This window comes from Thermobia domestica, chromosome 9 (assembly GCF_964235325.1).
Source record: "Thermobia domestica chromosome 9, izTheDome1.hap1.1, whole genome shotgun sequence".
Classification (NCBI taxonomy): Eukaryota; Metazoa; Arthropoda; class Insecta; order Zygentoma; family Lepismatidae; genus Thermobia; species Thermobia domestica.
The window spans coordinates 120,355,861-120,381,326 of NC_137462.1; the positions used below are offsets into that span (position 1 = coordinate 120,355,861).

Below are 25,466 nucleotides of genomic sequence, written 5' to 3' on the forward strand. Positions count from 1 at the left end.
AATTTGCAAATCATTCCTGAAATATTTTATTAATAAAGGACAGTCTGGGTGGCGCTGTGGTTAGGGAATTTGTTTAGTTAGCTGGAGAGATACGTTCAATTCTCTCAGCAGTCACACGTTTTTAAAAAAGAGAAAAGTTAGGTCTCATCTGCAGAAGACATCATGTCAGAAAAAGGTGCTCCCTAATTTCTATTGTGCTGTTAATTCGCAATTCATGTGTAACCGCAGTAAAGCTCTCTTCCTTAAGTATTATATGAGCATTAAGGCACAGTTAGCAACACTGTTTTCACGAAGCTTTATTACCATGTTTATTACAAGCACCCGCCACCGCTACCCGTACTGGAGCGAAGCATAGGGAAAGGTTCGCGCGGCTAGGTTGTAATTAAAGTGTATTTTATAGAATTACGATAGCTACGAAGATATACGGTAAAGATAATATTTTGCATGTGGGCATTGAGTTATTGGCATAGAGTACTGTAGTTGTAATACGGTGCTAGTTAACAAAGTACAGTTTTGCTGCTGTGTGTGTTCTGTGGACAAGAAGTGTTCGGCTGTAGTATATTACTTGATCTCTTATGTGTGTGGAGGAACGGTAGGTTGTAATTTACCGGTAATACAGCTGACAGAATCATTCAAATTACTCTGTGCTCTTGAAACTATTACGAAATGTGACTTGGTTACATCGAGCAACAAAACACAAAGTTCAAAGGAAGAAAAAAGTTCATGCGCGGATTAACTCATGACGCCATCTCAGTATTCGGTTTGTTCATTACTTTGTTACACCATGATCCCGTGTTGAATAGTACCTTGTACAAAGCGTTGGAAGAAGTGAGGAGGAGAGAATTTAATATAGAGATAGGTTAAAAGTCTAACCTAGGTTTCAGAATGTCGTTCTTTTTAGATAAAAAGTTTCGAAGCTACGAGCAGCTACAAAATACCCTTGCAAAGTATATGGAAGAGACAAATACAGTCTTCAGAATTAGAAACTCCACTAAATTACCGTATGCCAGATGTAGACGCCCGATTGCCACAGCATTAAAATATTTAGAAGTAAAATTCCAGTGTTCTTACTTCGGATTCAAACAATCACCGGATGGGTAAGTATCGAATGCATGGTATTATTATATTTACGTAATACCATAGAGTAATGAAAGTTCGTTTGCTGTAGATATGTTATTTCGTGAAAGTTAATCGTTTCAGTCGCTTAGTAAGTGCGGTGTTGGAGTTTTGAATTTAAAATGGAAAGCACATTGTTAAGTATTCGTGTAATTATTCACGAAATTTCTCAAAAATTAGATATCCTCAGGGTATTAAGACGTATGTGTACAAGGGTATTAAATGCTTCGGGTTAAATATGTTTCGTGGGAGTTTTATACCTATCCGCCAGTTGCTAAAGACTAGACCGAAGAGCTAAATTCTAACTCCTGTTTTAGCAATCTTGAGCGTATCGAACGCTTCTGTTAAGGGTTAACTGCTTATCGCCGGATGAATTTTAGAAAATTTACCAGATGAATTGGAGAATTTATTTTGGTTTGTGAGGAAGAGTGAGTAAAAATCAGGTGAAGTGAATAGTTGTAGTTAATAAAAAACTTGTTTTTGATGTTCTAAGCGGTACTATGTTGTTAAGGTGGAAAACACTATTTGGCAGAGAGGTACACTTACTCTTTATGGAAAAGGCAGTGTGAAAATGGTGCGTAAATAACAAAATTGTCACGTATCGTGTGAGTTTTGTCCAGTTGTACAAATATAGGGAATGCCAGTTGAAATTTTATGGAAGGCGTAGTCTGCTAAACAAGCGAACAGGTTATCGTAACTAAGGAAACGGATTGAAACTATAGAAAAGAAGATGACCTAACTTAGTATATTTGGTCTTTTTTTGAATGGTACTTAATATCTTCTCCAAAGCTGTGCAACACAAGCCATGCACTTTGACATATAAAGTGTTTTTCCACGATCGTTGTTTATTGTGTACCCACAGCCGCTAACGCGCCAGCTCGTCGCTGCCGTTGTACCCCCCTGCTAAGGTCCTGCCCTGAATGGGTTAGCATTCATGCATTTTAGTGGTCACCTAGCCAGGGTAGAAGAAAATCATGATTTTTTAAATAAAAATCATTTTTGTTGATTTTTTTGATTTAAATCAAATCTTTCTTTGTCGTATACTACAAGTCATGAACTGGAGAAAAAACATTAGGAATTAATATTAAATGACAATTATGCCATTTAAGTGAAAGTATTTTAATTTCATTTCGAATTAATCCTCAATCGTTAACCTATTTCAATCCGAAACAATATTTCTTAAGCATTAAGGAAAAAACGTACAGCAACGTTTATCAACATGACACTTTTCTTTTCACGAAAGTTCCTGATATTTGGCAGGAGTATACTTTTAAAAAATCGAAACTAGCCAGCGGCACGAAATAAATGTAAAGTATATAAATTTCGCCCAAAATTAACTAATTAACTTTATGGCCTATGGAACCCGGAGGTTCAATGGCGCGTTCACGGGAACTCTCCACTGACTTCTATCCTTAGCTAACTGCATCCAGTGTCTACTTTGTATTCCAATCTCTGCGAGATTCATCTTAATATTGTCATCCCATCTGCGCCTAGATCTTCCTAATTTTCGTTTTCCGATTGGTCTTCCAATTAAGAATTTGAAAGTGTTCCTATTTTCTTCCATCCTGGCTACATGACCTGCCCATCTGAGTCTCCTAGACTTGATGACCCTAACAATGTTTGATAAAACGTATAAATTATGTAGTTCCTCGTTATGAAGTTTCCCCCATTCCCGCTCCTCTTGGGTCTGAATATTCGTCTCAGGATCTTGTTCTCAAATACTTTCAGTCTCCGTTCTTCCCTCATAGTAAGCGACCATGTTTCGCAACCATACAGAAGCGGGGTGTCTACCAGTCAAGGAAAGTCAGGGAATTTCATTGGTGTCAGGGAATAATCTTTCTCAGGCTGTGACGGGTGAAGGAATGCCACTAAAATAGACATAAATTACACGTAAATGAATTGGTTCGTTTGCACGTTTGTAGAATATTGTATGAACATATAAACAATGGTGAAAACTATTTATAAGTTTATATAAGTTGGGAGCGCGGTGGTTCACTGGTAGAGCGTTCACCTCCGGTGCTTGGGTTCCCTGGTTCGATCCCAGTTCGCGCCGTGTGGACTTTGTGGTAGACAAACACCGTGGTCGTGGGTTTTCTCGGGATTCTCCCATTTCCTCCCACTTTCTTCATTTCATTCATAACTCATCATCACCGTTTCCTTTAGCCTAACCGGCATAACCGTGGGATGTAAAACTGGAAGATTTCATTTTCATGTTTTAAATATAAGTTACTTTGGTGAGTTACTAAGAAAATAAGAATGACAGGGTCAGGGAAAATTATAATTTTGCCAGGGAATTTGATTATGCTTGCTTGCTAGACACCCTGAGAACAACAGGCATATATATTTTAATCTTCGAATTCCTGGACAGAATTCGTGACAACAAGAGATTATGAACTGAATAATAACACGAATTCTGTGCTTTTAGTTGACATTTAATTTCTTCGTAAATATCGTTTTCGTCTGTTAATATTAATCCTAGATATTTGAAAGAATCCACTTTATCAAAAGTATTATTCGATATTTAACGCATCCAAAATTTGCCCTATTACGATCCCGAGGAACTTCTATTCTATGTATTTAGTACATAAATTTCGCCTAAAGTTTTAATGTTTTTTTGTTTTTTTTTCGGAAAGGGGATCGAGCCCCTATTATCTGGAAATAAACAAATAGACGTGGACATAAAAGAATTTTTGTCTTAAATGTCGATGGTGATTTCTCCGTTGAAATAGTTAACGATTTAAAAACCCTGTGTTACGAAGAGAAGAAAACAGGATTCTCCCGTTACCCGTTCAAAACGGGATTTTCCCTAATCATTCTCTGCATGATACTCGTTTTCGTACTGTTTCGTGTTGTACATACATTTGAGTCTCATTGTATTATGATTATTATCTTCCATAATCGAAATAACAGAACAGAAACGGGATTTTACTTATTTTCACTTTAAATTAATTTATTTCGGAATTTGATTTAAATCAACGATTTTTATTTAAAAAATCAAGTGATTTAAATCTTGATTAAAATCGTGATTTAAATCACACTGATTTAAGTCAATCCACCCTGCACCTAGCGCAAGTTGCTTCGTGTTGTATGCGCTAGTTTTTATGGCATACGTCCCACTGTATTTTGACCAATAATTGAGGGAGAGACTAAATAATGTTTTTTTTCTCTCGATTTTCGTGTGGTCTGGCGATACAACAGTTACGCCTTAATTAATATTTCGTTTGGGTTAACTTTACAATGCCCGCTCCAGTTAGTATAGTCATTCAAAAACTAAACTCTATTAATTTTATGGAAATGTATCAAATCTTCCCTAACATTAAGCTAGTCCTTTCGTGCTCCTACCCTACTCATCCCTACCGGTTAGCGCACGCGCCTCTGGCGTGAGAGGCTCGGGTTCGATTCCCGGCGGGAGCTCATGTTCGGATTCCACGTTAATCAGTAGGTCCACGTCTCATATAATCTCGCTGCTGAACGGGACGCTAAACTAAAATCAACTCAATCCTACCCTACCCATCTTGCGTCAATTGAATTTTGTAGTAGACAGACACCGTGTGTGTGGATTTTCTCGGGGTTCTGCCACTTTCCACCAATTCATTCATTTCTCATCATCACCGTTTCCTTTCTTATCTGTGAGACGTAAAACTCAAAGATTTCATTTCATTTCTGTCCTACCCTACTCTGCTGTATCCTTTTCAAGCGGCTCTACTTAGCGATGTGCAGCTGGAGCATGTATTGTAAAGTTTATCCTTTTATTTTTATAAATTTTTACTGTAATAATATTACTGCCTTCCACTTCATTTGATATATAGAGAATACGATGTCTGTTTTGAACTGCTTCGTACTACATGGTTAATGAACGCAACTTGGGTGCCAGAGGCCCAGATTCGATTCCTAGTAAAAGCTCCTGTGATTCGGATCCCACGTTAAGCTGTAGATCGAAGTCTCGAATAACCCCGTTGCTGAAGACGCAAAGCCCTAATTCAACCAACTAAGCAACGACGTCCATTTTACTGGATATACGAGATTAATGGCGTTAAAGGGTATTTTTTACTTCGTTCTAATGATTTTTCGTTGTCACAATGATGCTGCATTCATTCTGTTCAGACATTGAATAAGTTCCGATAAGCCCTGTCATGCCAAAGCTATGTACTAAGTAAATGAACGAAACGAAACCAAATCCGATCTAGTGTTACCTATTCATAAGTCATTACTGTTACGTTGAAAAGCTAGCGGGATTAGCTAAATAAATGCCATATACATACGCTTTAATTGTATAACTACCATACCGTAGTTTAACTTGACGTGCTTCAGTTGGTAGCCGTACGCAGACATGACAAATTAGGATTGGTTTAGATGTTTTTGTGTGTGTGTGTGTGTGTGAGAGAGAGAGAGAGAGAGAGACAGACAGACAAGAGGTAATTTTTGAATCTTTAATGAGATTTTGCTAATCCAAATCAGGGCAAGATGTGTGTATGTTAAGGTGCGTTACCAAAGATGGGTATGCTTATAAAGGAAAGTTTCTTTGTTTCAGCACTTTCTAAGACAACTATGGTTCGTGTAGTTGAAAATAGTTAAATTGTTCGTGTCTACGTAAGGATGCTACCAGTCTCCATAGCAGAACATGCCGCGATATTTGATGTGATCGCAGAAAATTTGCCAGAGGAAAAAGAAACAGCCAACAGAAAGTTTACTAATGGACCACCCCATTAGTTCACAAATTCTTAGATCTGGTTAAAAAGTGGTAAACCAGAGGAAGAAGACGCTCATATTGCTTTGATAACACAGAATATACTCACAGTTTTTAAATTCTGTTTATAAACAATTTGAAGTTTATAAACATGAGTCTGGTGCTGTCGCAGGCTTCTTGAAACAGTATCTAGGTCAAAATTCGTGTTCACTTTGGATATTTTAACTTTTCCAAGAAATAATGTTTCTGTTCAGCAAGTAGAGGATTTTCCGTTTTCTTCAGATTTCTTTGAATTTGTGAGTATATTCTCATTGCAGTTTTTGATAGATATAGATTAGGATAGATTATTTTTAAAATACAAGCTGTTCATTAAATCTATGCAGGACGTGGTAACCAGCCCAAGAAATGAAGGAAAGTTTTCTGAATTGGACTCGCTTTAAACTTGCAGTAAAGCTAAATGAGTTTTGTTTGAGTAGCGGTATACCAGTGTATTTTGGAATTCCTGCAGAATATACAGGAATTACAAAAGCTCATCGGAGAAAGACAAGGAAAGTTCTGCCATCGGGCTACTGGTTCAGGCTTTATGAAGTTAACCTCTTTGCTTAAAACTTGTTTGTGTGATTTCAATAGATTTGGGTCTATCTGAATTGTAATTGAATAATTAAGGAAGGCTTAGGTTAAGTGAAAGTAAGTTTTTTTTTTTTTTTTTTTTTTTTTTTCGCATTTAACCAATTTTTTAAGTTCAATATTCCTAGGAACACAATAGGAAAATCCAAAGTATTAAGATTGCATAAACAAACGAAATTCAGTTTCGATTTTGTATTTTGAGCATTCCGTGATAATAATAATGTTTTGTAGTATTAATAATGAAGTAAGAAATTATATATATAATCGTCTTTTAAAGTTAATAGATTCTATTAGGAAAGAGCCATGGCTGTGCATTTGAAATCAATTTTATGTTAAAATATGATTCGTTATTTCCCGTGCCATTCTTCGACATATATGAACACGTGAAAATCTCACACAAAAGCCACAGTGTATCCTCAAAATTTTCTAATACACAGCAAATCTGTAAGATTGAGACATATAAATAGACATGTAGAACAAAACTATGAAATTTCTAGTTTTATATTCTATTTTTATGTCCTGTAGTTTAAGAGATGAATGATTATAGGAGAGTTGCTGGAATAAGATTCCAGAAGTAAACGGGAGAACTCCATGCATACGATATTGTCCTCCACAACTAGCATGGCCTGGGATCAAATCGTGAAGCCCTCGTATTAGATGGAAGCGCTGCCACTTCTGAGACACCCCTGTGAAAATAAAAGTAAATAATAAAAAAAAAGATTCAGTTGATTACATGGAGAAAGTGTAATTCGGAATTAAATACTTTTACATTTTAAAATGAAGTTGCACAGTCACTCTTCATTTCACTTCTTAACATAAGTAGTCTCTGTGCTTCATTCAAAAATGATTCAAGCAAATAACCATGTAAAGGGGCCAAAATTTTCATGATGTTGCTTTTGATATACATACAGAATGGTAAGAACGTGAGGATTACTTGCCAGGTTATCGGGAATCCCTACTGTTCTTTGGGAAATCCCTCGCATACATCTTGCGGAGGTTTGAAACACATTTTTCAGTGGAGTAGATATGACTTCGAGAGTCATGTTCTAAACCGCACTCTCTACGTTGCGTTCTTTTGGATTCGTCTGAAGTGCATTTTCCCACCCTTTCGGCACCTTATATCGCCGGAACCATCCCTCACTCAAGACTTTTTTTTTTTTTTTTTTTTTTTTGCTGGTTTTCATGTCGGAAATCAGCTCCCGAAGTTTGTTCAAATAGTTTCTATTATCCTGTGTATATATATACAGAGCGTTTTACTTCTAAAAATAAAGGTAGGGCAGCGGAGGCTCAATGGTAGTGATCACCTCTGGTGCTTGGGCTCCCGGGCTCGATCCCAGCCCCCGCCAAGTGAACTTTGTGGTGAACAAACACCGTGTGCGTGGGTTTCCTTGGGGTTCTCCCATTTCCTTCCACTTTCTTCATTCCACCATTTCATTCATTTCTCATTCATTCATCACCGTCTCCTTTAGCCTAGCTGGCATAACCGTGGGACGTAAAAGTTAAAGATTTCATTTTTTTCTAAAGTAAAGAGGTCGGTACGCTGGATCTCAAGTTCATAATGGTTAAGAAGCTGCATACCCTGAAGGGTATTATTATTATTATTGTCTAGTAGTATACCACTACAATCTTTTAACTTAAAACTCCTACGTACATACATATAAAGATGCTTTAAAAATGCCTGATCCTTACATCTTAATCTATATATGTGAAATTGAAAATCACTATGTTTGCGACTAAGTCTCCTGAACCGGCCGACCGATCTCGGTCAAATTTGTAACATGGATGAGGTTCGAGGCTGGGCTGGTTTTAGGCTATTCACTTTGATGGTAGAACTGAGATTTGGGGGAGGGGTATAAAAATAAATAAAACTGAATAACTCCTGAACTGCTAGACCGATCTTGATCAAATTTTCAACATAGATGAAGTTTAGGCGTGGGATCGTTTTTGTAATTTAAATTTGATGGAGCAACGTAGGGTTGGAGGAGGAGGGGGAGATATATAAAAATCAATTTATATAAGACTGAAAGTGAGTATTTTTGTAACTTAACTCGTAAACTATCCGACCGATCTCAATCAAATTTTCGAAATACACGAGGTTCGGATCTGGAAACATTTTTGTAATTTCACTTTAACGGTAGATCCTAGAGATGGGAAAGGGGACGGGGACGTATAAATAAAACTAATAAAGCCTAATAACTTTTGAACCATCCAACCAGTCTCGATCAAATTTTCAACTATATGAGGGTCGGGCCTTGGGTGTTTTTTATCGTTTCACTTTGACGAGCCAACGTAGGAGAGGTGGAGGATACATGTTAAAAAGAAAAAATAAAAAATAAAACTGACTGCCTTTGTGACTTCATCACTCTTGAACCACCTGACCGATCTCAATCAAATTTTCAACATACATGAGTTTATGGGCAGAGAATACTTTGGGCTATTCACTGTGACGATGCAACCTAGGTGAGGGGGAGGGGTGATAAATTTAAAAATGATAAACATTGACCGATATTAGTGTTGAAACCATGGTTTTCGGAGTCGATGAGAGAAACAGTGACACTTCTGATGCTGTTTCAATCCAAGTGTAGCCCTGATAGTTGAGAAGGGGGAGGGTACAACGTCGGGGAGGGGTATGAACATTTAAAAATGATCGAAAATGACTAATATTAGTGTCGAATCCATAGTTTTTGGAGTAGCTGAGATTAACAGTTACAGTTCTGATGATATGTGCCGCAGCACGGTGGAGGGGGGCTATATATAATAATGATCCAAAATTACCAATATTAGTGTCTAATCCATAGTTTTCGGGATCATTCAGATGAATAGTGACATTTCCGATCCGGTTTAAATCCAAAATCAGCCCCGCCACTTGGGTGAAGGGGGTTAAAGATATATAAAAATGATCGAAAATGGCAAATAACAGTGTCGAATTTATAGTTTTCTTGGTTCCTTAAATGAACAGTGATACTTTCGATCCCGTTTAAATCCAAATTCAAACTCTCTGCTTGGGGGAGAAGATGAAGAGATATTTAAAAATCATCGAAAATGACCGATATTAGTGCTGAATCCACATTTTTTGAGATCGCTGAGATGAACTGTGACACTTCCGATGCCATGGCCCGCAACTTGGGGAGGAGGAAATTAATATATGTATATATATAAATAGTCAAAAATGACCAATATTAGTGTTGATTCTATAGTTCTTGCGGTCGCCGAGATGAACAGTGACACTTCTGATGCTATTTAATTCCATTTTCAGCAGTTTGAAAAAACCCGGGCTTTTTTGAAAAAGCCAAACCCACCTGGGCCCATATGGGTTCTTTCGGGTTTAATTTGGTTTTTTCAGGTTTAATCGGTTTTTTCGAAATATTTCAATGTCTTTGGGGTCATCATCATAGGTATTCTGCCCTTACTGGCAGGTCACTTGCAGCAGCTAAGAAGCTTCCATGCTCCACGGTCCTCAGCTAACCGTGGAAGTGTTCGTAAAAGTGTAAGTGTTTGTAAAATTTTGATGAACACACATTTGTGGGTTATCACGTTTCTCTCCCGTATATTATTCGTATTATATTCAGACCTAAATTCCCCATTATACTACAAAAGGAACTTTCTTTTACAAGTTTATAAATGTTTATTTTGTGATTTTTTGTAGTTGTTATTATTGTTATGTAATTGCAATCAAAGAAAAATTCTAAATATTGTTTCGTTTCAATGTTTACTATTGATAAAATACATCGAAAATGCCGTACTTTTTGTGTGTGGGGGGAGGGGGGTCATACAGACCCCACAAGAGGCATTTAGTGAAATAAGTATCTTTGGTATCTATCTATGTATAAATGAGTTTGAGCCAAAGTGAACTCAAATAATTCGTATCTTTATTCACTTGTCTTATTGATATGCAGATTAAGTCGGTGTATTTCTTTAATTTGGACCAATAAAAGTCGTTGTTAACTAACTTGAACTAAATTAGTTCTTCTGTACTCCGTATACTTTGAAATTGTTCATATGTAATTCTGTGTAATGGTTTCACTTGTGCAACTGTTTATCTTTTTGTCCTCCTGAAATGACTCTTGACAGTTGTATTAAGAAGCATGTAAAGATCAGTACAACGTATTTTTTTTTTTTTTTATCAGGATTCCTTCGTGAGTGAGTCGGCAGACGTATCGCATTTGTGGCCAATTAGTCCTGGTTCTGAGTTCAAATGGAGGACAATTTCTCTCGGATGTAACTGGAGAAGCGGTTTTTATTGAGCTTTAAGCTTATGTGACCCCTTCCAGCATAACCCGGTTGTTGCATGATAACATCAAGGCGAAACAAAGTTATTTCTGTCCATATATGATATGAATGTATAGAGCAAATCATTTAAACCATAAAAACCTGGTTTAAACCAAAAAAACCTGGTTTAATTCCAAAAAACCGTTTTTTTTTAAATAAAAACCATGGTTTTTGCCAACCCTGTTCTTAGGCAATGTCCCAACCAGTTTCTCTTCCTCTTCTTAATATGTAAAAGTGTTCTTTTCTCCCCCACCATTTGTAACACCCACTCATTCGTTTTTCGCTCGACCCGACTAATTCTTTCCATCCTTCTCCACACCCACATTTTGAATGCTTCCAGTCGTTTTTCATCACTTTTACGTAATGTCCACGTTTCCGCGCCATACAGTACAACACTCCACACGAAGCATTTTATGAGTTTTTTTCTCAACTCTATTCAGGGTCCCACAAAACACTTTTCTTCCTACTAAAGGCTTCTTTCACCATTCCTATCCTTGCTTTTATTTCACGTTCGCACTTCGTCATTACTAAGAATACTACCCAGACATCGAAAACTATTCGCTTATTCTATTTGCTCCCCTCCTACTTTAATATTTGACACAGACCTCTTCGTTCCAGTCACCATGGTTTTTGTCTTTCTAACATTTATTTTCATCCCATATTCAAAGCCCATCCTCAGGTTTTATAACATTTTATTGATTTCTTTTTTAGATTCTGCAACAAGCGCCATATCGTCTGCAAATCTTATGCATCTAATCATTCTACCTCCTTCCGAAATGCCGTCATCATCATGTAAACTCTTTTCCACTATCTCTTCTAGATAAGCATTAAATAGTGTTGGCGAGAGGTAAACTTTGGGGTAAAAGTATCAAAATTATATTTCAAGATTATCATTGTCACAACTTGCAAGAATTTTCAACTCACTGCTGTTTAAAAAAATGGCCGCCATCTATAGAACAAATTTTGTATATCTTGTGCTTCCAACGTCAAAATTTCAACTTCAAAAACTGAAAATTGCGCCTTGTAGCGTGGATGCTCGCTATTTTGAAAAAATGGCAGCCATTTGAAATTTTATGTTGGTATGCCGCCAAAATCTATACAAATAACTTAGTGTCTCGTGCCTGCAGGGTTTGAAAAAACCCGTTTTTTTAAAATAACAATCCACCTGGGCCCATATGGGTTTTTTCGGGTTTAATTGGGTTTTTTCAAAATATTTCAATATGTTTTAGGTAAAAATGTTAAGATGTGATTCATATTTCAAGATTGTCGTTGTCACAACTTGGAACAGTTTTCTATTTGCTGCTGTTTTGAAAAATTACCCGCCATTTTGAAATTTTACATAGGATTGCCGAGAAAATGTATACAGCAGATTAGAATGTCTCGTGCTTCTAGCCTCAAAATTTTAACTTAAATGTCCGAAAATTGCACGCTGTAGCGTGGATACCCGCTATTTCCAAAAATGACCGCCATTTTGAAATTTTACGTTCCATCGCCGACAAAATATATACAGCTAATTTAGAGTGTCTCGTGCTTCTACTCTGAAAATTAAAACTTATAAGACCGAAAATTGCCCTTTGTAGCGTGGATACCCGCTTAAAAAAAGTGACAGCCATTTTGAAATTCTACGTTGGCATGCCGCCAATATCTATACAGAAAATTTAGTGTGTCTCATGATTGTACGCGCTGAAAATTTAAAAATTTAAACTTAAAAGAACGAAAGTTATACCCTATAGTGTGTGTGGTACAGGCAGACAAACGAACAAATGTAGATCGTGTCATCCCAGGAGCCTGAGTGACGTTCGCCAACTATGAATACCAAATATAATAATTTAAAACGAAGATGTAATTCATATTTTATAAAATAAATGTTTCACGATATCTTACATGAAATAAATATTTTTCAGCGTAAAATAAATCGTTTTATTGTTGAAGTTCACTTCCGATACTTTGTGCGTTCAATTACGGCAGTTACAAAGATATATTTTATAAAGTAAATGTGTCAAAATGTCTTAAGTGAAATTAAATATCTTTCTGCGTAAAATAAACACGAGTAGTTTTATGGTTGAAAAATTCATTTCGTATGCTTTGTGCATTCAATTGTGGGAATTTCCCGAGCACTTTTTCATGACAGTTTTTTCCCGAAAATGCAGATTTCTTTACTGTACTTCGAAACTTCCACTAGTACGGACGTTTGAATTCAGCACTTGAAATAGTAACCTTTATGTTGTCTTCGAAACTCCGAATATTAAGCTTCTTAAATTTGACAAGAATTTTTACGTTATTACTGGTGTTGATTCCACAGAGTGCTTATTTGAAGAGCAGCAACAAATAACTGAACTAAATTATTGTTGTTGGAAAACCAAATTTTACTGAAGAATACTTGTATTACCATCAAAAGTAGGAAATAATCCGATAGTTTTACTAATGTATTTACATATTTTCTAGTTGTGCCGGCTCCTATGGCCTTAAACCCGTCAAACGTATGGAGTATATAACGTTCCTCGGCGTCGTCGAGTTGGCGAGCACACTATTCATGGAAAGTATTCTCCAAAATATAAGATTGCATATTTTACTTCAAATACGCTATAAGCGTAATCCGTACATTATTTTTTCCTACAATTATTTCAAGCTAAGGTTATTTTTTTTCTACATTTGTCTCAGGCTAAGTTATATATATATATATATATATATATATATATATATATATATATATTCAGTGCATTCAGAACTTCATAAAGGTCTTATCTTGAATGTTGTTGTATACCTTAAAGTGAAAGCATCTAATTTGTCCAAGATCCGATAAAAATCATTTTTAATGTGACTACCTTATTTGTACCAATAATATACTAACAAAAAGCTGAAAAACCCGAGTGGGTTTTAAAGTGTTTTTTTTCAGGTGGGTCCAACCCTGCGTGCCTGTACTCTGAAAATTTTAACTTAAAAGACCGAAAGTTGTACCCTGTAGTGTGTGTGGTAGAGGCAGACAAATGAGTTGAGTTGAGTTGATTTTGTGTTTAACGTCCCTTTCAGCAACGAGGCTATATGAGATGGGACCTACTGATTAACGTGTAATCCAAACATGAGCTCCCGCCGGGAATCGATCCCGGGTGTCCCACGCCGAAGACGCGTACGCTAACCGCTTAGCCATGAAGGAGCCCGGCAGACAAACGAACAAATGTAGATCACGGCATACAGAAGCCTGACAGACGTTCGGGAAATATGAATACCACAAGGGGTCTATTGATATAAGACAAAGATACAATTCATGTTGTATGAAATAAATGTTTCAAAATGTCTTATATAAAATAAACATCTTCCAGTGTAAAATAAATGGCTTTATTGTTGAAGTTCACTCCCGATACGGTGTGCGTTCAATTACGGAAATTTCCCGAGCATTGCAAGACGGTCCTTTCCCGAAAATTAATTTCAAACAATTAACATATAATTCACATTTTATATAGTAATTGTTTCAAAATGTCTTAAATGAAATTAAATATCTTCCACCGTTAAATACTTTTATAGTTGGAAGTATTCATTTCTGATGCTTCTGCCTTCAAGTACGGGAATTTCCCGAGCACTTCTTTCACGGCGTTTTTTTTCCCGAAAATACAGGTTTCTTTACTGTACATCGAAACTTCCATTAGTACTGAAATTTGAATTCAGCACTTGAAATAGTAAGCGTTACATAGTCTTCGGAACTCCGAGCATTAAGCTTCTTAAATTTGACAAGAATATTTACGCTTATTGCTGGTGTTGATTCTACAGAATGCTTGTTTGAAGAGTAGCAACCAATGACTGAACTAAACTGTTGTTGTTGCAAAACCAAATTTTACTGAAGAATACTTGTGTTTTACATCAGAGGTAAGAAATAATACTAATAGTTTTACTAATGTATTTACATATTTACTATTAATATCGGCATCTATGGCCTTAAACCCGTCAAACGTATGAGGGATAACATCCCTCGGTGTCGCCGAGCACACTTCTCGGAAAGTATTTTCTAAAGTATAAAATTGCATATTTTACTTCAAACAAGCTATAAGCATAATCCATATACTAATTTGTTCTATAACTATCTCAAGGTAAGGTATGTTTTTTTTAATTAATTAATTAATTCATTCATTCATTCATTCAGTGCATTCAAAACTGTGTAAAGGTCTTAATGTTGAATGCTGTTGTATACCATAACGTGAAAGCTTCTAATTCGCCCAAGGAAAGTCTAAAATCTGATAAAAATCACTTCCAATATGATCATCTTAGTTGTACCAATAATATACTAACAAAAAGCTCAAAAACCCAGGTGAGTTTTAAAGTGTTTTTTTTTTTTTTTTTTTTTTTTTTTCAGGTTGGTCCAACCCGAAAATACCCACCGAGTTTTTTCGGGCTGGGCCCATTTAGGCAAACCCTGATTTTCATGCCGCGACACTTGGGGGATGAGGAGGGGTGACATACATTAAAATGATCGAAAGTGAGCAATATCAGTGTTGAATCCATATTTTTCGGGGTCACTAAGATGAACCTTGATACGATGCAGCATAGATACAAATTCAACTATACAACTTGGGAGATTGGGGAAGGGGAACATCATACTTCAGCATAAAATGTAAGTTATTATCGATCTCCAACATCGTATTATATGATCTTCGGAACTTGGTGTCAAGCTACGCGGTTCATATCATAAGATATAAATTTAAAAAGTAAGAAAAATGGCAATAAGATACATGAGATACGAAGATGTGCATTTAAATTATTATTTATTTAGCGAAGTGGGTAATATATGCTAGTGTATAATAAAAATTATATCTGTAATCTGAAAGTTTCATGTAATATGGTTAGCGCATATAACTTGCGTGAGGGACATCGGGTTTTATTCCCGGTGGGAGCTCCAAAGCTCAGGATTTCATTTGAAGCTAGAGGTATATACCAGGAGCGCGATATTTCAGTGTCAAGCCGAAACTGTTGAAAATGCCCATACATGGTTTCAAATTGTCATATGTTTCTTTTTAACTGTTTCCAAAGTGTCCAGAAAGAAACATGTAATTGCAATGAAAAATTTCTATAATTTATGCCAGTGACAGACATTGTAGCCTATATACCAAATTTGTAGCTTATATAGCCTGTAAGTCAAGCATAAGAAAGAAAAAAAAAAAAAAAAAACACTTTGGTGATGAATTTAGAACATTCTAAATTTTGAAAACGTGTCTCAAATAATATAACGTATAATCACGACAAAGATCTTCGCAATCTAGGTAACAGTCGATAATGAGTCAGTTGTCCAAATATATTTTTTTTTATTCTTTCGTAATAAAGATTTCCATACTTCGCCCACTTCTTTTATATTGATTTCATTTCGTGTAACTAGTCCGCTACCAATTAATGACACAGTAATCCCTTCTGTGTTAAATTCTGGTACAGGCAGAATTGCGAAATGCACCAACATTCTGAAGGGAAATTTTTCGCTTTCTGTTGGAAGATCACTTTCTCAAGGTTACTTGTTTCTATAGAACAATTGAATTTAGATAATGCAAAGGGAGGTGACCTAGTTTGTCAATTAGATATAAAATTAATTTAAAGCAACCCGTTGAGTTATACTAGCACGTCAGTAAATTTTAAGTGTAGGCTAATATTGCAGAAGAAGTTAAAAATCTTGACTTAAAATATACTTGGCAACAACACGTTATTCAGCCGATACGTGATCCCACAAAACACACACAATTAAAAGAAAAAAGAATGATTCATACTTCCTGTGTGGCATGCTTTGTACATGCTCTCTCTCTCTCTGTGTATATGCATGAATATATGTGTAAGGAGGTGAGTAAGTGGGTAGGTGTTCGTTGAAGCCAAATTTTTTCCTTCATGCTTTTCATTGAAAGAATTTGTTACGGAAGAAAATAGTTATTACCAAAGTTTTATTAATTGAAACTGCTAACTTTGTATCCGTGAAATAAATAAACTTTTTTGGTAGATGATTTCAGTAGTCCCTGCTGCTTTCCTTAGTAATTTCTTGAACTGCTGCGTTATTATGTATCTTCTCATACTGAGACTTTCTGGGGAGTCTGGCATAGCAGTTCAAGAAGTTACTGAGAAATCGGAAACTACTATCATCTAACAATTTATCTATTTATTTATTTATTTTTTCAAAGATACAAGGTTAGTAATGCGTTTGTATAGTACTAAGTTAGTAGTAGCGGCTTAACCAGTGCTCAAAAATTTAAAAAAAAAAAAAAAAAAAAAAAAATGCAGGTACGCTAGAAAGAGAGAGAGAGAGAGAGATAGTAGCCGGAATTTGACATTGAGAATCTAGTTGCAAACGACTTTCCAGGTCTCCCCCACTCGTTTCCTTCCCCAGACTTTTTTCTAAACAGTTTTAACTAGTTACAAGTCTTCTGCGGTTCCTGAAAATACAATACAGGTAAATTGCCATTAACATTTTTCTGTTCGTTACAACTTTCTCGTTCTTCTGAAGGCTTGAAGGTGTTAAACAGTCTTAATTGATATTTTGAGATACCGTTGTCTAATTTCATGTAAGGGTTTTTTCGGATAATTTAGTATTCCATTCTCACACGTTTGCCTGAACTCTTACGAACATGATATGCTTTGCAGGCTAAAGGAAATTGTCTGTCTGAGAATCATACCAACGGTACATTAAACGAGGGATGATTCCGCTCTTTTGTCCCCTACTTTTGATCTCGACGATAATAAAAAATTTATATTGGGATCGATGGTGAAGTCCAGTGATGGAACTTTCCGTGAGTTAAATACTGTGATGGGAAAGGACCTATTTTGTGTAAAGTGATCTTGGTGATTGTGCATCTGACACCTTCACTGGATTTAATCCTTTGAAGGAGCGCACAGAAATAGCAGCTCTCTCCGTAATAACCTCAACATTACATAACGGCATAAGTCATTTCGTTAATAAATTATTATCAGACTTTATAATTGATAAAGCAAAGTAGCCAGGAACGTCTTATTTCTATTTGAACAATGACTACTGTGTTACTTTAAGCAGTGAGTTATAATCTTTAAATGGAATTTAAATTCCAATTAATTAACAAATCAGTGAACTTACGTGGAGTCAAAATGAAAAGGCAGTCATGACGCGAAGTTCTTTATTGAAATTTTAGAGCAGTTGAGAAAATTATCTGAAATTAATGAGAAACTAAAGATTGAACAAAATTTGCGTAGTTTATACAAGAATATTTTTAAATCAAGTCTTTACACATTTTTACTTTCAAGCGACGAGAAGAGAGAAGAAGGTACGGCGATTGTGAAAAAAATCGAATTCGAGATTCCAGCGGATTTACACGTCTCCTGGCCCATAGATACCGGAAAAGGAATTTTCGACATTGTCCATGCTGATATACACTCGCCTAGAGGCCATACGTTCAACGTATCGAAGCGTAATTGTAAATTTAAGATTTTTATGTGATTTTTCAAAGGGGGGGGGGGGATTTCGAACTTTCTTCCTACTCCTGAAAATGAGGGTAGATTAATAAAGATTGAAAATAAAAATTAAAAAAGATGCGATTTTCTCGAAAATTACTCTAACGATTTTGTTCGTAAATCAATATTTCAGGAACATCTCTATTCTGTGGGGAAATTCGAAAAGGGGTAGTTTACTCTTTATTTTTTTTATTATTATTTTCTCAAAAACGACTCAGGCAATTTTGTTCATGTTTCGTAAATAAATATTTCATTAATAAACTGACAATATGGCGTAACTCATTCGTGCTGACAAGGGAAAAAAAGTTTTTTTTTTCTTTCTTTCTGTACTTGTCTCAAAAATGATTCAGCTGATTTAGTTAACATTTCATAAATATTTAATTAATAACTATAATGTTTTGTAAATTAGTCACGGAAAAATCACATGGGGTAGTTTGCCCTGGGGGTGAGTTTCATTTTATACAATTTTCTGAAAAAGGACTCAGGCGATTTTGTTCGTATTTCTTTAAATATACCTACAGCCGAAACTTCCTCCTCAGTTCAACTTTGCATGTTAAAAATATTAAAGTACCAACGTAGGTTTGTATTAAAATACAAAACGTTATTGACTTGCTGAACTTTAGTTACATTTGTGTAGAGATGATGGTTTGAGTCTAGCAACATTTTTGTATTTGTTATTGCTTAGATCTATCAACATCTTTGTATTGGTGATGGTTTGGTTCTATCAACATCTTTATATTGGTGGTGGTTTGGGTCTATCAACATCTTTATATTGGTGATGGTTTGGGTTATTCAGTCAATAGACAAGCATTTTAACATTGGTGATCATAAGATTTTGTTGAAACTTAAAACAATTATATCCCGCTTATTTTATTATTATTATTTTCTGAGTAGAATTGCTGTTTACTTTGTTTCGATGCAGTTTTTAAATACGAATAGGCAAAGTTGCACAAAGTTATCCTACTTTTCTTTTTCAGGAAGTATCAAGTTTGTCCTGCCTTTATGCTGTTTCGAGCTGCACATGATGGACAGACATTACGGTTGAGCAAATACTATGATCCTCACAATCATCCCTTAATTCGGGTAAGTAAGTGTGTCATTTTCCAGTTATTTTTGTATTGGACAAAATCCAAACTCAAGAATTCCACCCCGTACACTCATCTAAGATCGAGGTTCGAGTTCCCGCCAGTCCAGCTCCCAGATTTTCTTAAATCTCGAAATACATTATGCAAACTAAAATAAAGAAAGAAGGGAAAAGCCACATTAATTGAATCTCATAACTTTTCATTTCCTCTTTTCATTCAGTATCATCATCATCATAGGTATTCAGCCACTATTGGCAGGTCACTTGCAGCATCTGAGAAGCTTCCATGCTCCGCGGTCTCAGGTAACCTCTTCATCTTCACGTATGATTTTTCTGTTTTGATACCGTCCATCAATTGTAACCCCCTTCACCCCTACCCTCTTTCCTGCTACCATACCCTCTAACATATCCCTCATTATACAGTTCCTTCTTAGCCAATGTCGCAAGCAATTTCTCTTCTTCTTTTCAATAATATCTTCAATTGTTCATTTCTCCCTCATTCTCCCTCATTTCTCCCTCATTTCTCCCTCATTCGTTTCCTACTCGATCCAGCTGATTCTCTCAGTCCTCCACACCCACATTTCGAAAGCTTCCAGTCGTTTTTCATTACTTCTGCGTAATGTCTATGTTTCTGTCCCATATAGTACGATACTCTGCGCAAAGCATTGTATAAGTGTTTTTCTCAACTCTTTATTCAAGGTTCACAAACTAGACTTTCTTCCTTCCTAAAGACTTCTTTTGCCATTCATATCCTTGCTTCTATTTCACGTTCGCACTTCATATCATCACTAATAATACTACCTAGGTTTCTAAAACTAGTCATCTGTTCTACTTTCTCGCCTTCTACATTTCACACCGAAGAAAAATAAAATTTCTTCATTCCTCAGCAGTTTTTGATACGTGTCTGCTCCACCTGTACTCTTGTTGTCCCAATGCAGTTCATTTTGAATGTTCATGAAGTATAAATTTTTTCAGGGTGTCTAGCAGTCGGGAAAGTCGGGAATTTGTCTTAAATTTAAAAAAATGGTCTGGAACTTGCTAAAAAAAAGTCGGGAAAAATGGAATTAAATTCCACATGTTGGAAATGATGTTGCTTGTCGAAGCGACTCCGATAAACCTCGCGTTCCTAAATGCATCGCGATGTAGTACGTTTACATCGTATTTTTTTAAAGTGTTCCTAAATACATCGCGATCCATCTCAACCGTTTTTCTATTTTCTACGTAGAAGCGGTCACGTGGTACGCGTTGCATCTCGTACTACACCGTGGATTTTCTGCGATTTATGTGAGGCGTGCGGTTTGTCTCCTGCTGTGGTGCTGGGGGAAGAAGAGTGATGAGTGAGTGGTTGGTAAGTGTTTGCTGACAGCAGAAAGGTTGATGAAAGTTTAAATAGTGTTGCGCAAAGAACTCAAATGGATGTAAGTGTACGCTTCTGGGACGATAACACGAACAGAGTCAGAACACGGCATTTGAATTCTGTTTTCATGGATCATAGTACAGCTACAGACCCTCTACAAGGTTTGCAGAATGTATTGCAATCGCTTGATCCATTTAAGCTTTTGCAAGTTTCAATGGATGGGCCAAATAAAAATTGGGCGCTCTTACGGCTAATGAAAGAGGAACGTTGTGCCTTCCTTGGTACAGACGCTCCACAGCTCCTTGAACTTGGCTCATGTGGTCTTCACGTTGTTCACGGTGGTTTTAAGACTGGTATACAAAAAACTGGATGGGATTTGATTTCTTTTCTTAGAGCCTTGTATAACTTGTACTAAATGGTACCAGCGAGGCATGCCCAGCATTCTGAAATAACAGGTTCGTCATTGTTTCTACTTCCATTTTGCCATATTCGTTGGATAGAAAATGCGAAGATAGCCAAGCGAAGCCAAGAAATATTACCGCATGTGAGAAAGTATGTTGAAGCGGTTAAGGGAACAGACAAAGAACCCAACTGTAACAGTTTCAGAATAGTAGCTAGAAATTTGAACGACAAATTGCTCTATGCAAAATTATGCAAAATTAGCGTTTTTTCAATCTCTTGCTGAGGACTGTGAGCCTTTCCTGACGGAATATCAGTCAGACACTCCTATGACTCCATTTTTGCATGGTAGCCTTACTCAGTTATTGAAAGCATTGATGTCTCGCTTCGTTAAAAAAGAAATAATGGACAGGAAGAGTATCAATGCTATTGATGTTATGGAGAAAAGTGAAAACTTATATATTAATTTAATTCGTATCAAGGAAATTGACCTTGGGTATGCAACTAGGTCAGCACTGTGGAGATGTACAGAAGTTATTGAAAAGGAACTGTTCTGTTTCCGAAAGCAAGTACGAGAATGTTATCAACATTTAGTGTCCAAGGTGTAGGAGAGGTCCCCGCTAAAATATTCCCTTACAAAAGCGCTGACGTTTCTTAATCCAAACTGTTAAACAAATGAGAGCAACGTTCGAAATTTTAGTGCAGAGTAATATTGTCTCAGCGTCTGATGCAGAAAAGGCAGACAGAGAATACAATGCTCTAGTAGATCAGACACATGTGCGGGAGAAAATGGAGTCGTACAAAGAAATGAACACAGACTTGATGACTTCTGGATGAGTGTGTTACCACCAAATGATATATATCTGTGCAAAATAGTAAAGATATGCCTAATTCTTTCCCACGGTAATGCAGCATTAGAAAGGGTTTTTCGGTAAACAGAGAAATAGTAGTTGAAAATTTGTCAGAGGATTCTTTAGTGGCGCAGCGTGTAGTATATGATGCTGTCAATGAGGCTGGTGGCATACAAGCCCTTCCTATCCCAAAGCAGTTGATTCTATCAATGAGAAGGCGGGAGCTCATGTGGTTCGGATTCCACGTTAATCAGTAGGTCCACGTCTCGTATAGCCTCGCTGCTGAACGGGACGTTAAACTCAAAATCAACTCAACTCTATCAATGAGAAACGCATACGCGAGATTCAAGGAAGCCGAAGAACACCGCAGAAAAGTGATGTCAGAAAAAGATCGCAGGGCCGCTGAAAAAAGAAGAGCAGAACAGAGACGAAAGGAACTTGAAGCAAAGAAACAGAAAATCGTAAATCAGTCAGAACAGGTTGCTACCATAGAGGAGGAGATCAAAAAATTACATGATTAGATTGTTTCATTGCATATATGAAGGAGACATTCTATGATCAGGTAAGAACTTGTACACTTTTTCATTACATTCAACCTTTCCTAATTTTACGAAAACATTTTTTTAGAATGAGTCGGGAAAATTTTGGAAATGGTCGGGAAAAGTCTGGAAAAAGTCGGGAAATTGCTGAGAGAAATTTGCTAGACACCCTGTTTTTCATTGACGAAATTTGTAATTGTGATTAGGATTTCTAGATGCGCACCTTTTTCTTTTAAAGCAAGAAAGGGATCTCATAAAGTACCCATTGTATCGAATGCTCTCTCCGGATGGGAATAGATAATTTCCTAGCAATTTTTTCTCCGTTTTGGATACTTTATCCCTTTCCCCTTGTTGGATGCTTTTCCCCTTAATCTTCCTCTAATTCGTTTTTCGTTCCTTTTCACTAGTACATTCTAAAATCTTTAAAAAAATCTGACAACATGTATTATAAATTGTCTTTAGACAACCAATTTTTTGTATAGACAAAATTTAGAGAAAGTAATACTGATTTATGTGTCCACTCAATAAGGCAAACTACTCAATCTTCAAGTAATTTCTCGAAAAATTCACACGTATATCAGTATCGATGAGTTCTGTAAGCAAATCACTGTATTGAACCACGAAACCGTACAAAGAACTATACGGAAGTGTCCGATTCTGTATGGGGGCCATACTTAATGAAAACACATAAACAATTTGACAAGTGTGTTTTGAGCGTTTTGATATTCCCCGCACCCATGAGGTGAGAAATTGAAGCCTATGATGTGCAAAATGTACGAATTGGAGAACACTAATGCCAGTAGGGTACAAAGTTAAGTTCATAAAAGTTTCTTAATGGTTACAGACCAGATACTCCGTATAAGATGTCTGTAGTTAAGAACTAAAACGTATGTTTTGTAGCTAACATAGATTTTAGTTCCTAACTACAGAAAGGATTTAATATGTCCCCCAATATGTTTGAAACATTTCTAACGTTTTAATAATAGCAATTGAAAGTCATAAATAATGAATATGATATTGCGAACTATGCCCCGAATCACATTATTGCTGATCCAAATTTCCTGTTCATTACTCGTTGGGGATTGTGGATTGAGTGTATTGTCTTCCTGTTTGAGAATTTTGACAAGATCAAGCAGTTTGTCTTTTCTTAATGGTTTTGCGAACAATCAATCAAAAAATGTGCTTGAGGTAATTCGTCAGAAATAATCAGTAAATTGTGGAATTTACCAGATAAGAGTTGCTACTCACAGTTTTTAGCTATATTATAGAAATGTGCGTAGTTTCTATTAGCTTGTTTTCGATCTTTTTTTTTAAATTAAAAAGCTCGTTAAAGTTGTTGAGGGAAATAGTACCTTTCATCCCCCTTTTCGCATAATTTTAGCACTTTCTTTTTCCTCTATGAATTTACCCTTAAAAATCTTAAACATACTTTAACCGTTGAATAGAAATTCCACCTCGTTTCATATACAAGGGCAATTCGAAAAGAAAAAAAATCCGGTTGTGCATGTCAAGAAATGGCCGGGATGAGCGATGTCAGTCCTGTGGCGCAGTGTGCAGTAGTTCAGTACACAGTGAGCAGTGGAAGGAGAAAGTTGTGTTGTAGTTCACTCGTCCGCTGTAACAATTGAAAATGAATACTCCGATTGAAAATTCCGCCAAATATGAAGTGCGTGCGGTAATACGATTTCTGAGTGCGAAAAAACTTTCGGCAGCTGCGATTCATCGCGAACTATGTGATGTTTATGGACCAGACGTGATGGGTGAAGGTGTCGTACGTGAATAGTGTTGCATGTTTAAGGATGAACGAACTGACGTGCACGATGTGGCAGAGGTGGACGCCCATCTTACAAAGAAAAGGCAGACTTTGGTAAATAAACTTCGGGGCCATTTTTTGCTAGGTGGTAGTGCACATTTAAATTGTTAATATTAGAAACTGGGAGAGCGCAATGACCAAAAATAACGAAGAAAAACTGTCTTAAAATTGTCTACTTGCCTCATAGATCGTACGACTCGCAAATTTATGAAGTGTCGGTTTGGCAGAGGGAGGAGAATTCGGGACTCGTGTAAAGGGTCCCGTGTTCGATTCCCGTTCGAGTATATTTTTTTTGTTTGTTTTTTGTTTCAACCAATAAAGTTGTAACTATAAGGAAAATATTAATTCACCATATGTTTATAATGAATAAAACAATAGAAATTTTCAAATCATTTGTAAAATCTTTTAATGTTCCATGTTAACTAGGATAAAAATTTAATCTATTCCGTAAATATTATTGTAACCGCAGTCGTGTAAAAAATGTTCTTGACGCTTCGTGTCTACATTTGTTGAGTGTGCGAATTACAAGGGGAATGAGGGGGAAATCTTCTTTGGTTACAGCAACATTTCCCCCTTAACTCCTTTGTAATTCGCACACTGTCAACAGATGTATATACGAAGCGTCAAGAACATTTATTATACAACGACTGTCGTAACCATTTAATATAACTCCAGATATCAGTATATGAACTTTTGAAAAATATAATTATTCAGTACTATGATTAATATTATCCTTTCTATTTACTTGTTTTGCAAATTTGTTATTAAATAATCTAATCTCTCAATTTTCCAGACAGAATTTTAAGATGTTCATCAGCAAGGAATCAAATCTCTTCTTACATCTTCGTTACGAGTAAAAAGGGCTAGTACCTACTTGCGTTGCTCTTGTCAGTTTGCTTAATTATCGACAGTGTTAAGGTAAAACGTCGTAAACCTCACTTCCAACTTTTTCAGGAGAGCAAAAAAACAACTTCTAACTTCCATTTACATCCTTGTAAGACACAAGTATAAAAAGTGGTTTATTTGACTTAATAACACACACCAGCTTACAATATTTTTCTCACCTATAGCCTGACCTATAGTGAGCTGAATAAGATAAATATTCACATTTTCAAATTTTTGAGGGTTACGAACTTTTACCTTAACACCGTCGATATGTAATACGATATAGCCTTTGGCGCGGGAGGCCCGGGTTCAATTCCCGGCGGGAGCTCATGTGGTTCGGATTCCACGTTAATCAGTAGGTCCACGCCTCATATAGCCTCGCTGTTGAACGGGACG

The 25,466-nt window shown here is 36.3% G+C and overlaps 1 protein-coding gene across 2 annotated transcripts in view; it reads left to right on the forward strand.

The window, feature by feature from the left end:
* Positions 1 to 277: 277 nt before the first annotated feature.
* Positions 278 to 25,466, forward strand: part of LOC145694974 (uncharacterized) — a 90,507-nt gene continuing 65,318 nt past the window's right edge. The window contains exons 1-2 of one of the 2 annotated variants that reach the window (XM_081771788.1): positions 278 to 426; positions 19,120 to 19,225. In XM_081771788.1, the coding sequence (XP_081627914.1) occupies positions 19,145 to 19,225 (81 nt within the window). In that variant the 5' untranslated portion in view covers positions 278 to 426; positions 19,120 to 19,144. Of the gene's footprint in view, positions 1,098 to 19,119; positions 19,226 to 25,466 lie in introns of both variants that reach the window. The other variant, XM_081771787.1, reaches the window with a different exon arrangement.